This window comes from Cornus florida, unplaced genomic scaffold (assembly GCF_030987335.1).
Source record: "Cornus florida cultivar Cherokee Brave unplaced genomic scaffold, ASM3098733v1 CherokeeBrave_3.0.0_Hap2_Chr07, whole genome shotgun sequence".
Lineage (NCBI taxonomy): Eukaryota > Viridiplantae > Streptophyta > Magnoliopsida > Cornales > Cornaceae > Cornus > Cornus florida.
This window is the reverse complement of record NW_026775577.1, coordinates 15,472,245-15,489,626: the sequence shown is the minus strand read 5'-3', so window position 1 is coordinate 15,489,626 and position 17,382 is coordinate 15,472,245. Positions and strand designations below refer to the sequence as shown.

Here is a 17,382-nt window from a genome sequence, read left to right as displayed (position 1 = left end):
CTTCATAAATTCATAGTAAATTATTTTTCAATTAAATTGTGTCATCGTTTATTAATATAGTTAAACCATGCTTTGAATGAGATGATTATGGTCCCTTGTAATAATGTATGCTAGTTGTTGATAGAATGTCTCCATGATAATGTGGGCTGGTTTTATGCAAAGAAAGTATGATAATTTATGAGATGATCATCCATGTATGTTAAATTAAGGAATTGCATTATTGCATTCGTAGCATCCATCACGTAGTGTGTGTATGGGATGGGATTGGCTATGGAGGTTGATTTTTTTAAAAACTTTGATAAAAAGAAAATTGTGAATATAAAGCCATAAGGAAATAGAATAAAAAACAGAAAAACAGGAGTGAAACTGACAAAAAAAAAAAATGGGTAATTTTTCTTTGGTTTTTTGTTTTGCCTTTAATCCTTGACATATTAAGGATTAGAAAAGTAACTCAAATGTTAACTGAATTAAAATTTTATCAAAATTACGTTGGTGTACAATTCGAAGTTCAAATCAAGTAACAGGAACCTTAACACAAGACTCGTGCTCGGTTGTTTGTGCACAACACAAAACCCTACCACGGGGCTGCCTGTCTACCAAAATAAAGATGTTTTGGCGTAAATTTTAAAATGTACTAAATGTGTGAAAATCTGAGGAATTACAGTTGGCTAACTAATTTATATACCGTTAACCCGGCCCATTTTACCAGATAGACCACCAAGCACCTCCTTCTCTTTCCCTCTGCTTGAGCAGAGAGAGAAGTGAGAACTATGTCACCACCACAAGCTTTACTAAACCCTCAAACCCCAAAACTCTTCTCTCTCCTCCCAACCTCCCCCTTTTCTCTCTCTAGCTCTCACGGCCTCGCTCCGTTCCAAACCCTAACATTCTCACGAAAACCCCCCTCTCTCTCTCCTAATTCTCTCTCCTCCTCTTCAAACTCCTTCCAATTCTCCTCCCAAAACCAACAGCAACACCCTCAATACGACGATGAAGAAGACGAGCAAGTCATCGGCGATTGCCTTGTCTTTGAAGAAGGCGTATTCGAAGACCCATATCTTCAAGAAAACAACTTCGATTCCAATACAAATAATAAGCTTCAAAAGAGTAAATCTTCAGTAGAAATCAAGCCTGAGGATTTGATTCCAGAGAAATGGAAGAAAGCTCAGGCGGAGATTAACATTACGAAGAAAGAGAGGCGAAAGATTGCTCAGGAATTGGAGTTCGGTCGCCGGGTTGAGAAGAAGAAGAAGGGTTTGGTACCTATAAGGGAAGGGGTTTTGGAGGAGTATGTGACGTATAGGGATGCTAAGTTGGCGCAATTGAAGCCTCTCGTTCTCGATAATCCGAGTTTTCCGGCGAGCGAGGGTGGGAATGATGAGAAAGTTGTTGGAGAATTGAGAGATGGGGATGGGAGTTGCTCGACGAGTAGCAGAGTGGCGCCAAGGAACCCTAGGATGGCAGTTTATGGAGGTACTTTAGATGATGTTTCGGAGTTCTTTAATAGTGGGATTTATCATCCTAATGCTGCTCGGAAATCCGAAGGTACTTATGTTGCTGGTGATGGTGAATTTGGTGTTATTCGTTTCTGTGTCTTGATAAATTGATGATCTTTATATGTCAAGGGATGGCTAGTCAATGTTCTTGTAAAATGTGATTGAATTCATGTACATAGAATTGCTACTCACAGAGAGATGCTTTTTTTTTTTTTTTTCAATTGAGAACTTGTCATATCATACATGGACTCAAATTAATATAGTAATTGCATTTAAGGCAGTAAATGAAGTTTTTGTGTGTTTTGTTTGGTGGGTGTGTGTGAAGTGGTGCTAAAACTCACGAACATGGATTCAATGCAAGAATGGTACATTGGAACTGCGGTTCTTCTTAATTCTGACCTATATTTAGCAAATTCAATATTCATGCACTTACCAAAATGTGATTATGTGGATGTAGATTTTCTCTTTTGTTGTTTTTTAAGTGGTCATGAGAGGTTGCCCGGAGAGGGCCTTTGCATGATGCTCGAGTATCAGTGTCCTTGGTGCGAGTTTGCGTCTCAAATTCAGCCACTTTGTGAAATATCAATGGTTAGGTCTGTCTCGAGTCTTCCCTCCTTAGGATTCTACCTTGGCCATAACTGAGTAATTTCTTTTTGTCCCATGAGAGTTACCCCATCAAATGCAGGTCTAGTTCCTCATTTTGATTTGTGTTGGATGACAGCCTTCTTTACCTGCATGCATGCAGCAGTGGTGCACCAAGTATGAACTTATTAAATCAACCAATGCAGCTTTTTGTCCCCCAATACATCCTTTTAGTTCAACTAGGCTCCATGCATATGATGCGGATTTGAGATCATTTATAAGCTTTCATGGGTAATTGTTGGATTTTGTATTTGTGTCATTAATTTTATTTATTTATATATTATGTTTACTGTGTATTTAGCCCAATAATGAATGTTAATTCACCAGTGGCTTTTTTCTATTCATACTAAAGTTTGGAAATCTAGATTTTGATTGCCAAATTCCAGGTGATATGGGTTTATGTAACCCCTTTCAACTGTTACTTCAAAATATATGTTTTGGGGCTCAAACTCTGTTCAAGGTTTTTGCCAAAATCTAAATCTGCAACATAAAGTTTTTTAAGGCAATGGATTTGGATTTCTGAGTTCGAAATTTCATTATCAATATGATATTATTTTGGTACCAAATTTACTGCATCTGAACTTTGTCATGAAGGTTGATACTCAATTTTCCATTTCAGTCACAATTTTCCTTGACCTGGGACTAACCAAAGCAATTATTTTAATTATTGGATATTTATGTGCGTAATTTTCCATTTCCTTTTTTTTTTATTTTTTTTTTATTTTTATTTGATTTAATTTTTTATCTTTTGGTCTTTGATGGTTTGAAGAAAATTTATTTTTCACCCCTTCAAAATTACACATTTTGTTATTTTGAAGTAGGAATAAGCTGGTACTTTTGGTTGTCTTTTTGAGATATGAAATTAAGTCCTTGTACTTTAGGTTTCATTATATTCTCTTTTATGCTTAAATGAGTAGGCCGTCGTAAGCTGTTTACAAAGGAGGAAAAGGTCCTACTGAACAAGCGGGTACCTGATCTGGCAGCTGCTACATCTGTAAGTTTCTTATGGTCCCTGAATAGTTTTTCTCTTTTTAATTTTTTACTTTTAGTTAATTTCTCTTTAATTTAGTTATCAATCCTGTCAAATCACTGTGAGGTTTGTTTTAAAATATTTGACTGGACATTTACAGTGTGCAAATGAAATGTTTATATGTTTGCAAATTTGTCTATCTTTAGGTAATAGTTGATGTAGTTTGCAGTATATATTTTAATCAATTAGATGATCAGGTTATGTAATTTTTTATTTTGAAATGGACAATGGCAGTAGTCCATAATTTGTGTCAAGTAATTTGTTTTTATTACCTTATGTGGGGGTTTGGACTTGCATTCGAAAGGGATGGGACGTTTTTCGTAATCATGTTCGCTTTAGGATCAGGGATGGTAGAAGGATCAGATTTTGGGAGGACCTTTGGTGTGGGGATCTTCCCCTTGTTCTTTCCTTCCCTCGGCTTTACAGGATTGCTTCTGACAGGCAGGCCTTGGTGGTTGACTGTTATCACCTTGATAACGGAAAACTAATTTGGGACGTTCAGTTTAGGAGGCATTTTCAGGATTGGGAAATTGAAGAGGTCACTCGTTTTTTGGAGTTACTGTATCGTCAGGTGATCTCTCATGAGGAGGCTGATTGTTGGCTTTGGAGTCCACACTCTCAGGGTCGTTTCGAGGTGAGATCCTTTTTCAGGTGCCTTTCTGATGGGGAGGGTGACACTTTCCCTTGGAAGGCTATTTGGCGTTCCAAGGCTCTCCTTAAGGTGGCCTTTTTTGCTTGGACGTCTGTCTTGGGTAGAATATTAACCCAGGATAATTTGAGGAGGAGAATGCAGGTGGTTATCAATCACTGTTACTTGTGTCGTTGCGATGAGGAGACAATGGATCACCTTCTGTTGTATTGCAGTATGGCCAGAGATTGTTGGGATTTGATGATTTGGTTATTTGGGGTTCCCTGGGTTATGCCCTGTTCCTCTAGAGGGTTGATTGAGGCTTGGAGAGGTGTCTCTGTTGGGGCGCTCATCCGGGATGCTTGGAGGGCTACCCCTCTCTGTGTTTGGTGGTGCATTTGGCTCAAGAGGAATCGAAGATACTTCGATAAGGAGAAACCCATTTCTATGCTTAAGTTCTCTATTATTTCTACCCTCTTTTGTTGGGTCTCAGGGAGAGATTATCGTTCTGTTGAGGAGATTGTTATTTTTTTGGCCTCTTTGAAGGCTTGAGGCTCTTTATGGTTTTTTTTTTTCTTCTTGTTTCCTTGGGTTTCGCTCCCTTTTGAGCGCTTTTTTATAAAATTCTTACTTATCAAAAAAAAAAAAAAAAAATGTGCTCTGGACTTATCAGTAGAATTATCCAGTGTATGTTGATGATTGAATGTATTTTTTCCGTCAATTTGTTAGTTCTGTTGAATTCATTTTCAGGGAAAATGGCAACCTCTTCACACTCTTACTGCATCTGGAGAGTTTTACCTTGTCAATGATTTGTTGAAACACAATGTAGATATCAACATCCAGGACAAGGTATGTAGAATGATCACTGTCATCTATTTTGCCATCTCACAATGCTCATGCCTTTTTCTTCTTTGTTTCTCTATTCCTCAAAGGAATCTTTTGTATTCAGGGATGACACTTATTGATGCTCTTCTTTTTAAACCTTTGTTTATGGTCTGATTTATCTTTCCAGGATGGACTGACCGCAATTCACAAAGCAATACTTGGCAAAAAGCAGGCCATTTTTAACTATCTTTTGAGAGAATCCGCAAATCCATTTGTTCGTGATAAAGTGAGTGGGAACTTATCGAGTACTTGTCATTTTTAATTATATCACAGCCAGAATATCATGCCTTTTTCATGTTCTTAGTAAATTAAAACTATCTATTTTCCCATACAATGGTAGTTGTTTTTGTGTGCATCATTGGTGCCAGCTTAGAATTTGCAATGACTGTTTGTGTGCCTTCAAAAACATGTTTGTTAAAAGCCAATATACTGAAGCTGTTCTGAATCCATTGCTATTTTCCAACTTTCATGTAGATTGTATTTTGTAATTGATTGATTTTCCCAAGCTTCATTCAATGACTTCGTCATCAGTCAATGTCATCGTCATCTTGAATTTCTCTTCAATTTGGGTGGATACGTATAGTTTAATTAGAAGTTCTAATATTGTGTGCTTTACCTGTACATAGTTTTTATGTTTAGCATTGCTCGATCAATTAGCTTGAACCTTGAGGAGATGTTGATATTTGGCCATTTGTTGATGTTTTGACTTTTGTATATCATATCCTTGCATTGATATACGTGGAGATTTTTCTTCATTAAGTCGATTGAACTGTTGGTTTTACCTATTTTTAATTTTTATATTTCGTTGACAACAGGAGGGGGCTACCTTGATGCATTATGCCGTCCGCACAGCTTCAACTCAAATGATAAAAATTCTTCTTTTGTACAATGTGGATCTAAACCTCCAGGACAATGTAGTGCTAATAGTTCTCTATTCCTGCTCTATTTCTAATCCAATTCAGGGTTTAATCCTAGGATGTGTTTTTCCTTTTCAGGATGGGTGGACACCATTACATCTTGCTGTTCAAACTCGCAGAACGGATGTAGTGAGGCTTTTGTTAATTAAAGGAGCTGATAAGACAATAAAAAACAAGGTAAATATTCATTGATTTCTTTGGTTGTCTTCAATGTATCAAGTTCTCTAATTATGAAAAAAAAAAAAAATGTATCAAGTTCTCTGCTCTGAGTGCTTCATGTCCCCGAGAGAGAACAATTCTTAAATAGTTGAAACTGCCTATTGATATGCATGTTCTGTTGTCATCCGTCCTTGATGTGATTCACAATTACTCAATATGGTGGCAAATCATACACTTCTTCTGCTTGACACTGCGACATTAGACAACATTAGATTATACTCTCCTTTGAGAAAAGATCAAGGTAAATTTTAACTCATGTAGCTAAATTATAGAACTTTTTAGAATAAAACATTCCTTTTGGATAGATAGTTTAACATATTTTGTGCTGGAAAAATAATTAGGCAACACTAGTTTTAAGATTGTGCAATTCATCACTTGATCAGACCTGAAATGCTCTTGCAAATAAAAGCCAATACTTTATAGTCCTTAACAATGCCTTAAAGTGTGTGATACAGAAATTATCTCGCCCCTGCTTTGAATTGTTGGTCTAACCGACCATTTGGGAAGGGTAAAAAAACAGTTCTAAAATCTTCCCATTTCACCATTGGGTTGGCTAAATGAAACGAAGAGTCTCAGAGATAAAGCAAGAGAAATTGTGTGATCAGCGGAGAAAATCTTACAATGGACCTACAAAAAACTATCACCTCAAAGTAAGCTTTATGTGACATGGTTCAGGAGAAATAAGGCAATTCAGCCCAAGGTTCCAGTAAAGAAGGGCATGGATGAAAGCCATTATTTTCGTTTGTTCTCTCCAAACTCTCTCTATAATTGAATTGATGAAAATTCTCAAAATATCTCTTTCCTTTTCTCTTCTTTTCTTTAAGGTAAAGAGCCAAACTGCATGTAGTCGGTTTCTAGCGAGGATTTTTTGAAACATGTCATCTGTACTTATATGCAGCAAGTGTTTAAATTGCATTTCACGACACTTGTTTGTCTCAGGATGGTTTAACTCCACTCGACCTCTGCCTCTATTCTGGTCAAGACATAAGGACTTATGAGCTAATTAAGTTGATGAAACAGCTTCCCAAGCCGTGATAACTGCTTTGACAACAAGCCATGCGTCGTTGGTGTTACATTTGCCCTACTGCTTTAACAGCAGAGTGTTGACTGCCATCCATTCATGCAAACTTGACGAAGAGCCGAATACCAACACCAGTGGCACACAAGAGCATCACACCCTGCTTGTTATAATACGATTGCCTCTGTACCTGTATTGTTTATAAGGCAAGCATATGTAAAATCTAATAGTTGTGCTCTCCATTTATTTGACAAAGCAATGTTTCGTAATTACAATACAGTCTGATGGTGGTTGTGACGAGGATTACAACAATGAATTTGATTGTAATATTAACAACTGCAGATGAAAAATGATAAAAGTCCCGATTTTTATAACCGAGTGATGTGGTAGTCGGTGAACTAAACAATTTTAAAGGAGAGACTGTCTTATTGATTACTGTGTAAGAGTCCTTGTTAGTCACTGTTTATTAGAGATGTCAAATACTGATTGCATTACTCGCAACGGGTATAGTAATGATGGTAATTCCATTTCTTTTATCCTCAGATAAAAATGATGAGACTGTTTTGGCTCTTGATAATGGTGATTATGGTATTGGTACTTGCAACTCTTCTGTATTTTTTATCTAGGTTTATGATTTACTGTTGAATTGTGTTTGTCATTTTTTTTTTTTTTTTTTATTTTATTTTTATTCGTTTCTTAGAACATTTCATAATTTCGTAATTTTTTATTGTGCACGTGTAGTTTCCCATCCCACCTACCACTACCACTGCCACTGCCACTGTGTGTGTATTTATACATACTGTTTGAAATTCTTGTGGTAGACTATATAGGAGCCACCATTCTAATTTTTAAGGAATGTACATAGTAAATCTATATGTTCATACGTATCTAAACTAACATTACTTCAATTGGTACAGAAACTATAAGGCATTACCGAATGTGTATGCAAGGATTCCAAGAAGACATGACATGGCAGTCATCTTCTCAATTGCCTCCATTTTCTGTTAAAGCAAAAGATCCTAGAGCTGAATTTAGTTCAATAGGACTGGCTTTTCTTCGTCGTTTTCAAAGTCCCACAATTTTTCTTAAAATTTCTTGTGATGGAGACTTCTTGCTACCAATTATTGTAGGTATGTAAAATCATGTTTTGCATAGTCCACGCTTTGTTGTCTCCAGTTATTCTGGTTGTCATCTCCAGACGGATTTGGGTGAAACTGTACAAGTAACGTTGTTTTCTGCTGTTGCAGGGGAATTTGCCGTCGAAAGACTTATAGATTCCTCAACGGAGGATGGGAGTGGGGTAATTTCTTATTTTATTTTTATTTTTTTATGTGAAATTAGTCGTTTCTTTATTTTCATGTTGATGCTCATGTAAGCATATGTAAAATCCAACAGTTGTGCTCTCCATTTATTTGACAAAGCAATGTTTCGTAATCATAATACAGTCTGTCCCTTGTGATGAGGATTACAACAATAAAATTTAATTGTCGGATGAAAAATGATAAAAGTCCCGATCGGTTTTTATAACCGAGTGATGTGGTAGTCGGTGAACTAAAACAATTTTAAAGGAGAGACTGTCTTATTGATTATTGTGTAAGAGTCCTTGTTAGTCACTGTTTATTAGAGATGTCAAATACTGATTGCATTACTCGCAACGGGTATAGTAATGATGGTAATTCCATTTCTTTTATTCTCAGATAAAAATGATGAGACTGTTTTGGCTCTTGATAATGGTGATTATGGTATTGGTACTTGCAACTCTTCTGTATTTTTTATCTAGGTTTATGATTTACTGTTGAATTGTGTTTTGTCATTTTTTTTTTTATCCGTTTCTTAGAATATTTCATAATTTCGTAATTTTTTATTGTGCACGTGTAGTTTCCCATCCCACCTACCACTACCACTACCACTGCCACTGTGTGTGTATTTATACATACTGTTTGAAATTCTTGTTGTAGACTATATAGGAGCCACCATTAGGTCAATGCATTTTACAAGCATTATCATAACATCGGGTGAATGTTGGATGTTAAGTTTGCCAACTTTTTTGGACCTAAAAGTCTGATGTATTAACCAATGGCAACAGAATGATCCAACCTTTGATTTTTACTTTCTCTAGGTAGCATTGAACACGAGTTTTTCAACACATTTGTTGTGAGATGGTGACGTTAAACAAATCATTGGCAATACGAAATTTTCTTTTGCTTTCTTCTCAGAACAGAAGTTGATGCAATAATATAAAGGAGTTATTTCTCCACTTTGGAATCTCCGAGAAAGAGTCATTTTCATGTTCCTACTAAAAACCTCCCCCTAATGCTCATATTTGTTTAGGGTCAGTTTGGTTTGATGGAATTGAGAGGGAAAGAAGCGAATGTTTTTAAGGCTGTGTTTGGTCTGCAAGAAATTGGGGCCTTGTAATTGATAAATATGGAGAGAAAAATTTAGTTTAATTTTCTGAATTGTTTTTTATTTTTCAGTTTCATCAATCTCAATTCCAAAGTTTCAATAAAATGCAGCCAAATATAGCCTAAAGAAAAATTCATATTGTGTTTGTGTTTAAAAAAATGAAGAGAAATGAAGGAGAATTTTTATTTTGCCCTTATCGCTCACAAAAGAAGATAATTAATTTTTTTTTTTTTTTTTGCAAGGAAGTTAATATCATCTTTTTCTTTCTTTTCTCTCATTAATTGAGGTTAACACTGTGATCTCAATTCTTTATCTTTTCTCTATTGATTAATGTTATTCTTTTCTTTCTCATTTAAGGAAAATAATTTTTGCATCGATTTGTCATAGTAAATTGATATATTTATTTATTTTAATTAATTCATCTATGTAATAAATAAATAAATATAATTTTTTACTTATTTATATTGTGCATAAATAAGTCAATTAAAAACTTTTAATTAAGTAATTTACTACAAACAAGTATCACTACTTACTCATTTAAACAAACTTAGCCTAAATAATATTTCATTTTCTTATTTGATATCTCTCATCTCTTCTCAATTAGTATAAATCTAACAAGAATTGTGATGACACGTGTTGAGAGTCGTCAACCAAATCAAAGACAGACTATGGGCCCATCACAATAGCTCGATTGTCAGTTTGGAGTTTTGTTTCTAGTTTGAATTATTTTTAAATAAATAAATAACACGTGGAGTTTTTAAATAAAAAAATCTAAATTTTTAAAAAATAAGTAGAAATTAATTAATAGTCCAAGCAATAAACCAAATAAAATATTTGTTAGTGGAAATGAGCTGGGATAGACACATCACATGCGGATGGATACACGTTGTTCAAAGTGATCAATTCGGAGTAGTCATCCACTCATCCTACCATCTAGCACCAGACACGCGTTTCAAATCTTTTTTTATTTCTTTGTGAAATGACACAATTATTTTTCAAGTTGACTAATTATTTTTCAATTATATTGTAGTTGGACACAATTGATACAATTTTGGAAACCGCGGGGTAGTTTTGCAAATTGCAATTGTGAATAAAATGATCAAAATGAGTCTTTGTATATATCTTACTAAATTATATTAAATCTTACAGCGAATTGTATTAAACTTTCTTGACTTGTTTTGCTAATTAAATCTTTGCTAAATCTTTTTTATGATAAATTTAATTTTTTTGGTTTCAGCATCAGATCAAACCTCATCAGCACTACCTAATTTGAGTAAAAAGAAAAAGAATTTGTTTATTGACTAAAAAGTAAAAACAGGGTGATTTTACGATAGAGAAGGTGAATAAGATGAGAATTTTTTTTTTTAAATACAATTTTAAGAAGGAAGGAAGAAAGAAAACTTTAGTAAAAGAAGTAATACAAGATATCACTTATCTTACAAATTAACTATAGAATAATTAATGATTAATAATTAATTTATTTTTCTTTTACTTCATTTCCATTCAAAAGAATGTTTAACCTTCACAATTTCTTTTAACATTTTTTTTACCGTTTAATCCCAATTTCTTTTTCCTTCCCTCTAAAACTTTCATTTTCTCATCATCAGAGAAATAATGTAAATTTTTAATCATAAAAGTTGAGTTAACAAAATTATTGAAGAGTCTTGTTGAAGAGTAGTTATGGGGTGCGTCAGATATGGATGCCATAAATTTTTTTTTTTTTTTTCTAGTTAGTAATTACACACATATACATCCGCTAAGGTTCAAACTCTTGATTTTTTTTGAAAAGTAAAGATCTGGTATCACTAGACCACACGTCTATTGATACCCACATCATTATTTTACAAGCAGGTGAACCAAATTTTTTTTTGAAATGATACTGGTTTATTAGTCAAGCATACTAATAACTTGGTAATAATGATGAATAGTCGAGCATGCTAATGACTTAGTATGCCTAAGCAGTCAATATCTACTCATTATTGAAAGGATTTTTGGTTTTTGAAAAAAAAAAAAAAAAAAAAGTTGTTGAGGGACATTTTAGACTTTTAAACATCGATAATTCCCATATCTTACCGACAATGATTTAAAGATTATTTTATCCAACTTTTATCCAGAAGCGGCAGTGAGCCTACTCGCAACCCAACCAAATAAAGATTTGTAAAAAGTCCTCTGCGTTAGGCCAAAACCGTCTTTTTACTTCAACCATTCTTCTTCTTCTCTCAGCAAAGTAAGCTAACGAATTTGCTCTCTCTCTCTCTTTATATATATATATATATATATATATATAGATATAGATATATATACATATCATCGTAATCATCGTCAGATGATGATCGGAGCTCAGTGTTGGGACCGTACAGTTTCCGGAGTTTGGAAGGCGACAGATCCGGCAAATGCCGGCCGTTCGATTTCGAATTCGCTCCTTTACTCTTCGAATCGCGTCTCGTTTCAATTAGGTTTCCAACGCCGCAGACATTTTCGTAAATCAAAATCGATCCTTGTATGCTGTAGGTCTTCTCGAGGAAGCTTCAATGGCAAATCGAGCCACAACAGCAACGAAGAACGCGATCACGAGTATCTCGAAGCCTTCATCCTCCTTTCAGGTCTCAATTTCACCATTCACAGCATATAATTAATTTTACATGTTCTCCACTTTTACCTAAATTCTAATTGTTATATATATATATATATTTTTTTTACCTAGGAGAACAACATCTTGTTGATTTGATTATTGTTTCTGAATTTCTTTACCATAGCATTATTTAGGATTTGAAAATTGAAACTATATTTCGTAGCATGGAGTTCTTTGGCAATTGTTGGATTTTTAAAAAAAAATTGGATTAGTCGATTTGGAGAACAATGCTAAATTTTCCTCCAATTTCAATTCTAAGGTGCTGAAAACACCAACACCTCATTTTCTAATTTTTAAGGAATGTACATAGTAAATCTATATGTTCATACGTATCTAAACTAACATTACTTCAATTGGTACAGAAACTATAAGGCATTACCGAATGTGTATGCAAGGATTCCAAGAAGACATGACATGGCAGTCATCTTCTCAATTGCCTCCATTTTCTGTTAAAGCAAAAGATCCTAGAGCTGAATTTAGTTCAATAGGACTGGCTTTTCTTCGTCGTTTTCAAAGTCCCACAATTTTTCTTAAAATTTCTTGTGATGGAGACTTCTTGCTACCAATTATTGTAGGTATGTAAAATCATGTTTTGCATAGTCCACGCTTTGTTGTCTCCAGTTATTCTGGTTGTCATCTCCAGACGGATTTGGGTGAAACTGTACAAGTAACGTTGTTTTCTGCTGTTGCAGGGGAATTTGCCGTCGAAAGACTTATAGATTCCTCAACGGAGGATGGGAGTGGGGTAATTTCTTATTTTATTTTTATTTTTTTATGTGAAATTAGTCGTTTCTTTATTTTCATGTTGATGCTCATGTATGGCATGCTGCAGGACTCCCCAAATCACTTCCAGCTCGTCAAAAATCTTGTGGGAAATCTTGGCTACGAAGTACGGAGCTATATCTATCCATTTAAGACTTGTTTTAAGCTTTCGTTCATGTCCAACTAAAGATGCTCATTACTCATAAATTACGATTTTTCAGTATTTGCTTGATTTCCAAATTTGCACTGCTCTTATTTCTTTTGCTCTTTTATAATTTCTGATCTGATAAAATTGATTGTATAATCATTTGGAAAAAAGATCGAGAGAACTGAAAAAGACATGGTGATAGGGTTGGTTTGACATTTTTCTACCCCAATTTGCTAGAAGCAAAGTGCAAGTTACTGATTGATTTTGTATTCCATTACTTGGGTTGAGGGATAGCAGATTTTGTTGTTGAATTTTCACATGCCTCTGGGACTTATTCAGCTGCTTTGAGAGGCTCCACCTACAATTACATATAATAACAACCCCGTTTCCTATATTAATTTAGGTTCATGAACTTCTAGAAAATCTATGAAATATAAAGGAATTCATCAGACGAAGTGCCTCTGTGCCAAGCATAGTGCTAGGATCTGTAGGTATACCTTCTAGTGACTCAATGTGACCTGTTGACTGCATTGGTGCAATTTCCACACTCTTCGGATCAAATATATATATATATTTTTAAATATCGATATTTCATGTATTAATCTTTACTAAATGCTCTTCCTAAATTTAAATAGTTGTAGAAGATAAATTTGATATAATGATTTTGAAATTCAAAATATTGTGAGATCTATGAGCAGGTTAGAGTTTAAACTACAATGACACGTCATCATCTTCAATTCATCTCTAAGTCTTATTAATATACATGTTCTTGTCAGTTTTTCCATTATGTTATAGAAAAGATCTTTAATTTTAATTAACTTATATTTCATATAATTTCTAACTTGATGGTTTGACCCTTAAGATCAAGTATCTTATATATTTTTTATTGGAACTCTTTATCTTTTTCAAAAAGCAAAAAAAAAAAAAAGAAAGAAAAGAAAAGGCCAAGGACAGAAAATCCTAAAACCATTGTAGCATATTTCTCTAGACGTACCATACTTACTCTATTGCTTTCTGATTCTCACTAGATCTACCATACATATTTGGTTATACATATTCTCTTTCCTTATCCTTGAATATCTTTATGTTTTTTCTCATGATTAGTATGCCAGGCTTAAAAATAGATCACTATGAAATCTTTATTTTATTAGCTTGTGCTACAGCTTTATACTTTTCTTTATTTTTAGCACGCATGTTATTTCATGTTTGTTTTTCTGTTACACTTGTTCGTGGTTGAGTTATTTGTATTAGCTTCTGTTCTAACCTCATCATGCCTCTCCAATTCAATTTATATGATGGATATTTCTCCTTTGTTCCAACTTATCAAACAAATATTTCTCCTTAGTTCCTTAAAATATTCATTAGCTACATTTTCATGAAATGAGCTATGTGATACACAGTAGCTTAGTTTATCTTTTGAAATTTTGTTCGTATTCTTCTATTAGTTAACTTAAATGTTTGTATCCATTATTCTTTATTAATTATTCTCCTAGATCTTGTGCTATTATTTTCTCTAGCCCTATAGCTTTGCTAAAATTACACCCTATGGTTTAAAATTTACAGTTACCTCCTCTGTTAGTGGCATCCCTTTTAACGGGGTTATTGGTTGGTTTGATATTGTTAACACGCACTTAGATAATATGTGACATTTGTTTAACAAAGATGTCTTGTAAAATGAAGGCAATACGCATGACGTCATAATTTTCCGTCTTTGACCAACATTGACCGTTAACAATTACCATGTTCCCTTTTTAGGGGAGGTATTGTAATTTTTGAAACCATAAGGAAGGTCTAGTGTAACTTTTCCAAGACTCAGGGGAGCTCATTCAAATTTACCGTCTTTTATAATATCTTTCTTCTATCTCTTAGTATAACTATCTTATGCTCCTTTTGTTATTGGCTCTCACTTCATAGGGTAGTCTTTGTATTTTTTTGAGTCAGCTGCTTCACTATAACTTTCTTTTTTCCTAGAAAGAAAGTATTTTTGGCTTAGTAACTGCCTTTTGTGTTAAAGCATATCATGATATATTGTATGCATTCATCTAATTGTGGACTTAAATTTGACTAATTCATTTCAATTATTTTTTCAACTTTATAGTTATCAACAGTGTCTCATAATGTCTGCATCCTAAGTTATTAACTACTATATTACTTGTCTAAATTGGCATGCAATATTGCACTTCACTTTCTAAATTAGGGAGTAATTCATGTTTTATATGTTCCTTTGTTCAATGTTTAATATTTTCCATTCAAAACGGCTTTAAATGTGGGTCAATTCTTTCATATTTACTTTAAATTTCAATTTCAGGTGAAAATGGTGAAGATTACAGAAAGAGTGGTTAATACTTACTTTGCCAGGATATTTTTTTGCAAGGTATGTATATAACTAAGAAATATATACTTCTGAAACTACCATTTTTTTAGGAATTTTTTTCCATCTTCACTTAAAATTTTTATTATCTGCAGCCTGGGGAAAAAGATATTCTTAGTGTTGATGCGCGTCCTTCAGATGCCATAAATGTGGCAAATAGATGTAAGGTTCGTATTTCTAGCCCCTTGGAGGACTAAGTGCTATTGCATTGTGCAGAATTTGGGATTCGTCATAAACAACAAAGCTTATTTTCCAGATGTAAAAATGGAAGTGTTGCTGAGCTAATAAAATAAGACTATAGATAGTTTCTTTTAGTATAATAAGTTGAGATATCTTATAAGCATGAACTCTGTTTATTTCATCTATATCATGAATCTGTTAAATGAGTACAAAAGGGACTTGCGCATAACTCAAAAAGTTTAAATGAAGGCAGCCTTTTTCCAATAACTTGTGTTATACTACGAAGAAGCCTGTTTGTGATTGGTCATCACATGTGATTTCCTATGTTCTAGACGCATTTGGCATGATTATGATTGATCACTTCTTGTCAACATTTTTTACATGGCATCACGTATGGAGCTGTGTTGGTTTCATTGTTCATTCTAGTGTTCTATCACGATAAGTATCATCTTGATGTTTTTATCTTTTCCCTGAGATACTTAGTTACTTAGGGACTCAAACGTCTTTTCCATAAATTATAATGGTTTGACCACGTGTTCTTATAAATAAATAAAAATGGTTTGACCACGTGTTATTTGTAACTTCTGTAATTTTAAAAGGAAGTTCTTTATGTTGGATGTTTATGCTATTTTATGGGATCGTTTGAAGAATTATATAGTACCAGTCTACGGAAATGCTTCATCTGTAACCTCTGATATGAATCCTTTCAACTTAAATGACTGTTTGCGGGTGCACCTTATTTACCATTAATCACTTGGAAGATTGTATTTTTGGAGCCACAGTTGACTTTGATTGAAAATTGACCTATGCAGGCACCTATATACGTAAATAAACAAATTGTCATGTCGGATGCTATTAGAATTGCTTATGGAATGGGCAGACCACGTGGTGCGAAGTGTATTTATGATGTATCCTTAGACAGGTATGAATCCTGTTCTCTCTAGCACCTTATTTTCACTATAGTGGGTTTTGTTGTACCTCTAAGTAGGAGTTATATCACATTCAGTGCTGCAGATGGTCCGGATTTACTTACTGAAGAACTAAATCTGATTAAAAATTTGAATTTGGCTGTCAAAGAAGAAAGATACAGCGATGCAGGTATTTAGGGCAGTAGAATCAAACTTTTGCATTTTAAATTGACAGCGTGCCATTGTATTATTTGATTTTTTTCGCATGATCAGCACGTTTATATTGCACCAAAAAATGGAAAATAAAAACGAAACCGGAGTCATCGCTAATTACTGGTTCTTGCAGCCATGTTGAGAAAGAGACTAACTAGGCTTCTTGAGTCGAGGCATGAGTTTTAGACTTGTTGTTGAGGTATATCTTCCTTTCCCTTGTGCCCATTGTTTATTCATATCTAATTTCTGGACCTTGGACCTGGTCGTGCTATGTTGTCTTTGAATTTTGAATTTCAACCCTATAAATCGTTGTGTTTTTTCAGATTAATCTATGAATATTCGTGCTTGTGAATGACGGGATAGTGCATGTCAGAAGAGAAAACCTGTGACCTTGACTTTGAAAGACAAAGAAAGACCTGATGAATTGATAAATTGTCTAAGAAATATGTGAAGTATTGATACGGTTCTGCGTTTTCCGTATTGTAAATTTGAACTCGATTGAGCAATTGCATCGTTGTATATAGTCACGACCATCAATCTTCTTTTGTATGCAATTATAAATTCTGAACCACAGCTGTGTTTGTATGTAACAGTTGGCAAGTTTTGTAAAAATAAATTAATCAATGTCCATAAGAAGCTTATATAAGCGAATTCTGTGTTTGCTATACTTTCTTGGGGAATTGCATGTTTGGATTTGTATGGTGCTTGTAGAATATGGTACAGCAAAAACTTTCACCAACCAATGGTCTGGTGACATAGTGAGAGTTGATTCGTAAATCACAAGTTTGATCACTAGTTAAACAAGCTATGAAATATTAAGCAATTGCCATAATTTTTTAGCCACAAAATTGGAGATTCGGAATCAAAATCTTGTTGACTATAAACATTGTTTAAGGTTCATATATAAAAAATAAAATAAAAATAAAT

The 17,382-nt window shown here is 34.1% G+C and overlaps 2 protein-coding genes and 1 long non-coding RNA gene across 4 annotated transcripts; all 3 read left to right on the top strand.

Annotated features, from left to right (window-relative positions):
• The first annotated feature begins 697 nt into the window (after positions 1–697).
• On the top strand, positions 698–7,270 carry LOC132266533 (ankyrin repeat domain-containing protein, chloroplastic). The gene is made up of 7 exons (XM_059767425.1): positions 698–1,545; positions 3,056–3,132; positions 4,547–4,645; positions 4,809–4,907; positions 5,497–5,595; positions 5,677–5,775; positions 6,757–7,270. The coding sequence occupies exons 1-7, from the start codon at positions 771–773 to the stop codon at positions 6,850–6,852; spliced, it is 1,344 nt and encodes a 447-aa protein (XP_059623408.1). The 5' UTR covers positions 698–770; the 3' UTR covers positions 6,853–7,270.
• Positions 7,271–7,688: 418 nt separating this feature from the next.
• On the top strand, positions 7,689–8,432 carry LOC132267506 (uncharacterized). Its single transcript, XR_009469014.1, has 2 exons — positions 7,689–7,965; positions 8,083–8,432. It is a non-coding gene; the product is annotated as an uncharacterized LOC132267506 (long non-coding RNA).
• Positions 8,433–11,372: 2,940 nt separating this feature from the next.
• Positions 11,373–17,120, top strand: LOC132266532 (bifunctional nuclease 2). 2 transcript variants are annotated; one of them, XR_009468639.1, is made up of 10 exons: positions 11,373–11,844; positions 12,236–12,448; positions 12,566–12,618; positions 12,706–12,762; positions 15,092–15,157; positions 15,250–15,321; positions 16,147–16,256; positions 16,349–16,432; positions 16,589–16,654; positions 16,779–17,120. XR_009468639.1 is itself a non-coding variant. In XM_059767424.1 (10 exons), exons 1-9 carry the CDS (start codon positions 11,568–11,570, stop codon positions 16,639–16,641), a joined length of 993 nt encoding a protein of 330 aa, XP_059623407.1. In that variant the 5' UTR covers positions 11,376–11,567; the 3' UTR covers positions 16,642–16,654; positions 16,779–17,120. The 2 variants fall into 2 exon arrangements, 1 of the variants encoding a protein (XP_059623407.1); XM_059767424.1 differs by having other exon boundaries at positions 11,376–11,844; positions 16,341–16,432.
• Positions 17,121–17,382: the final 262 nt, after the last annotated feature.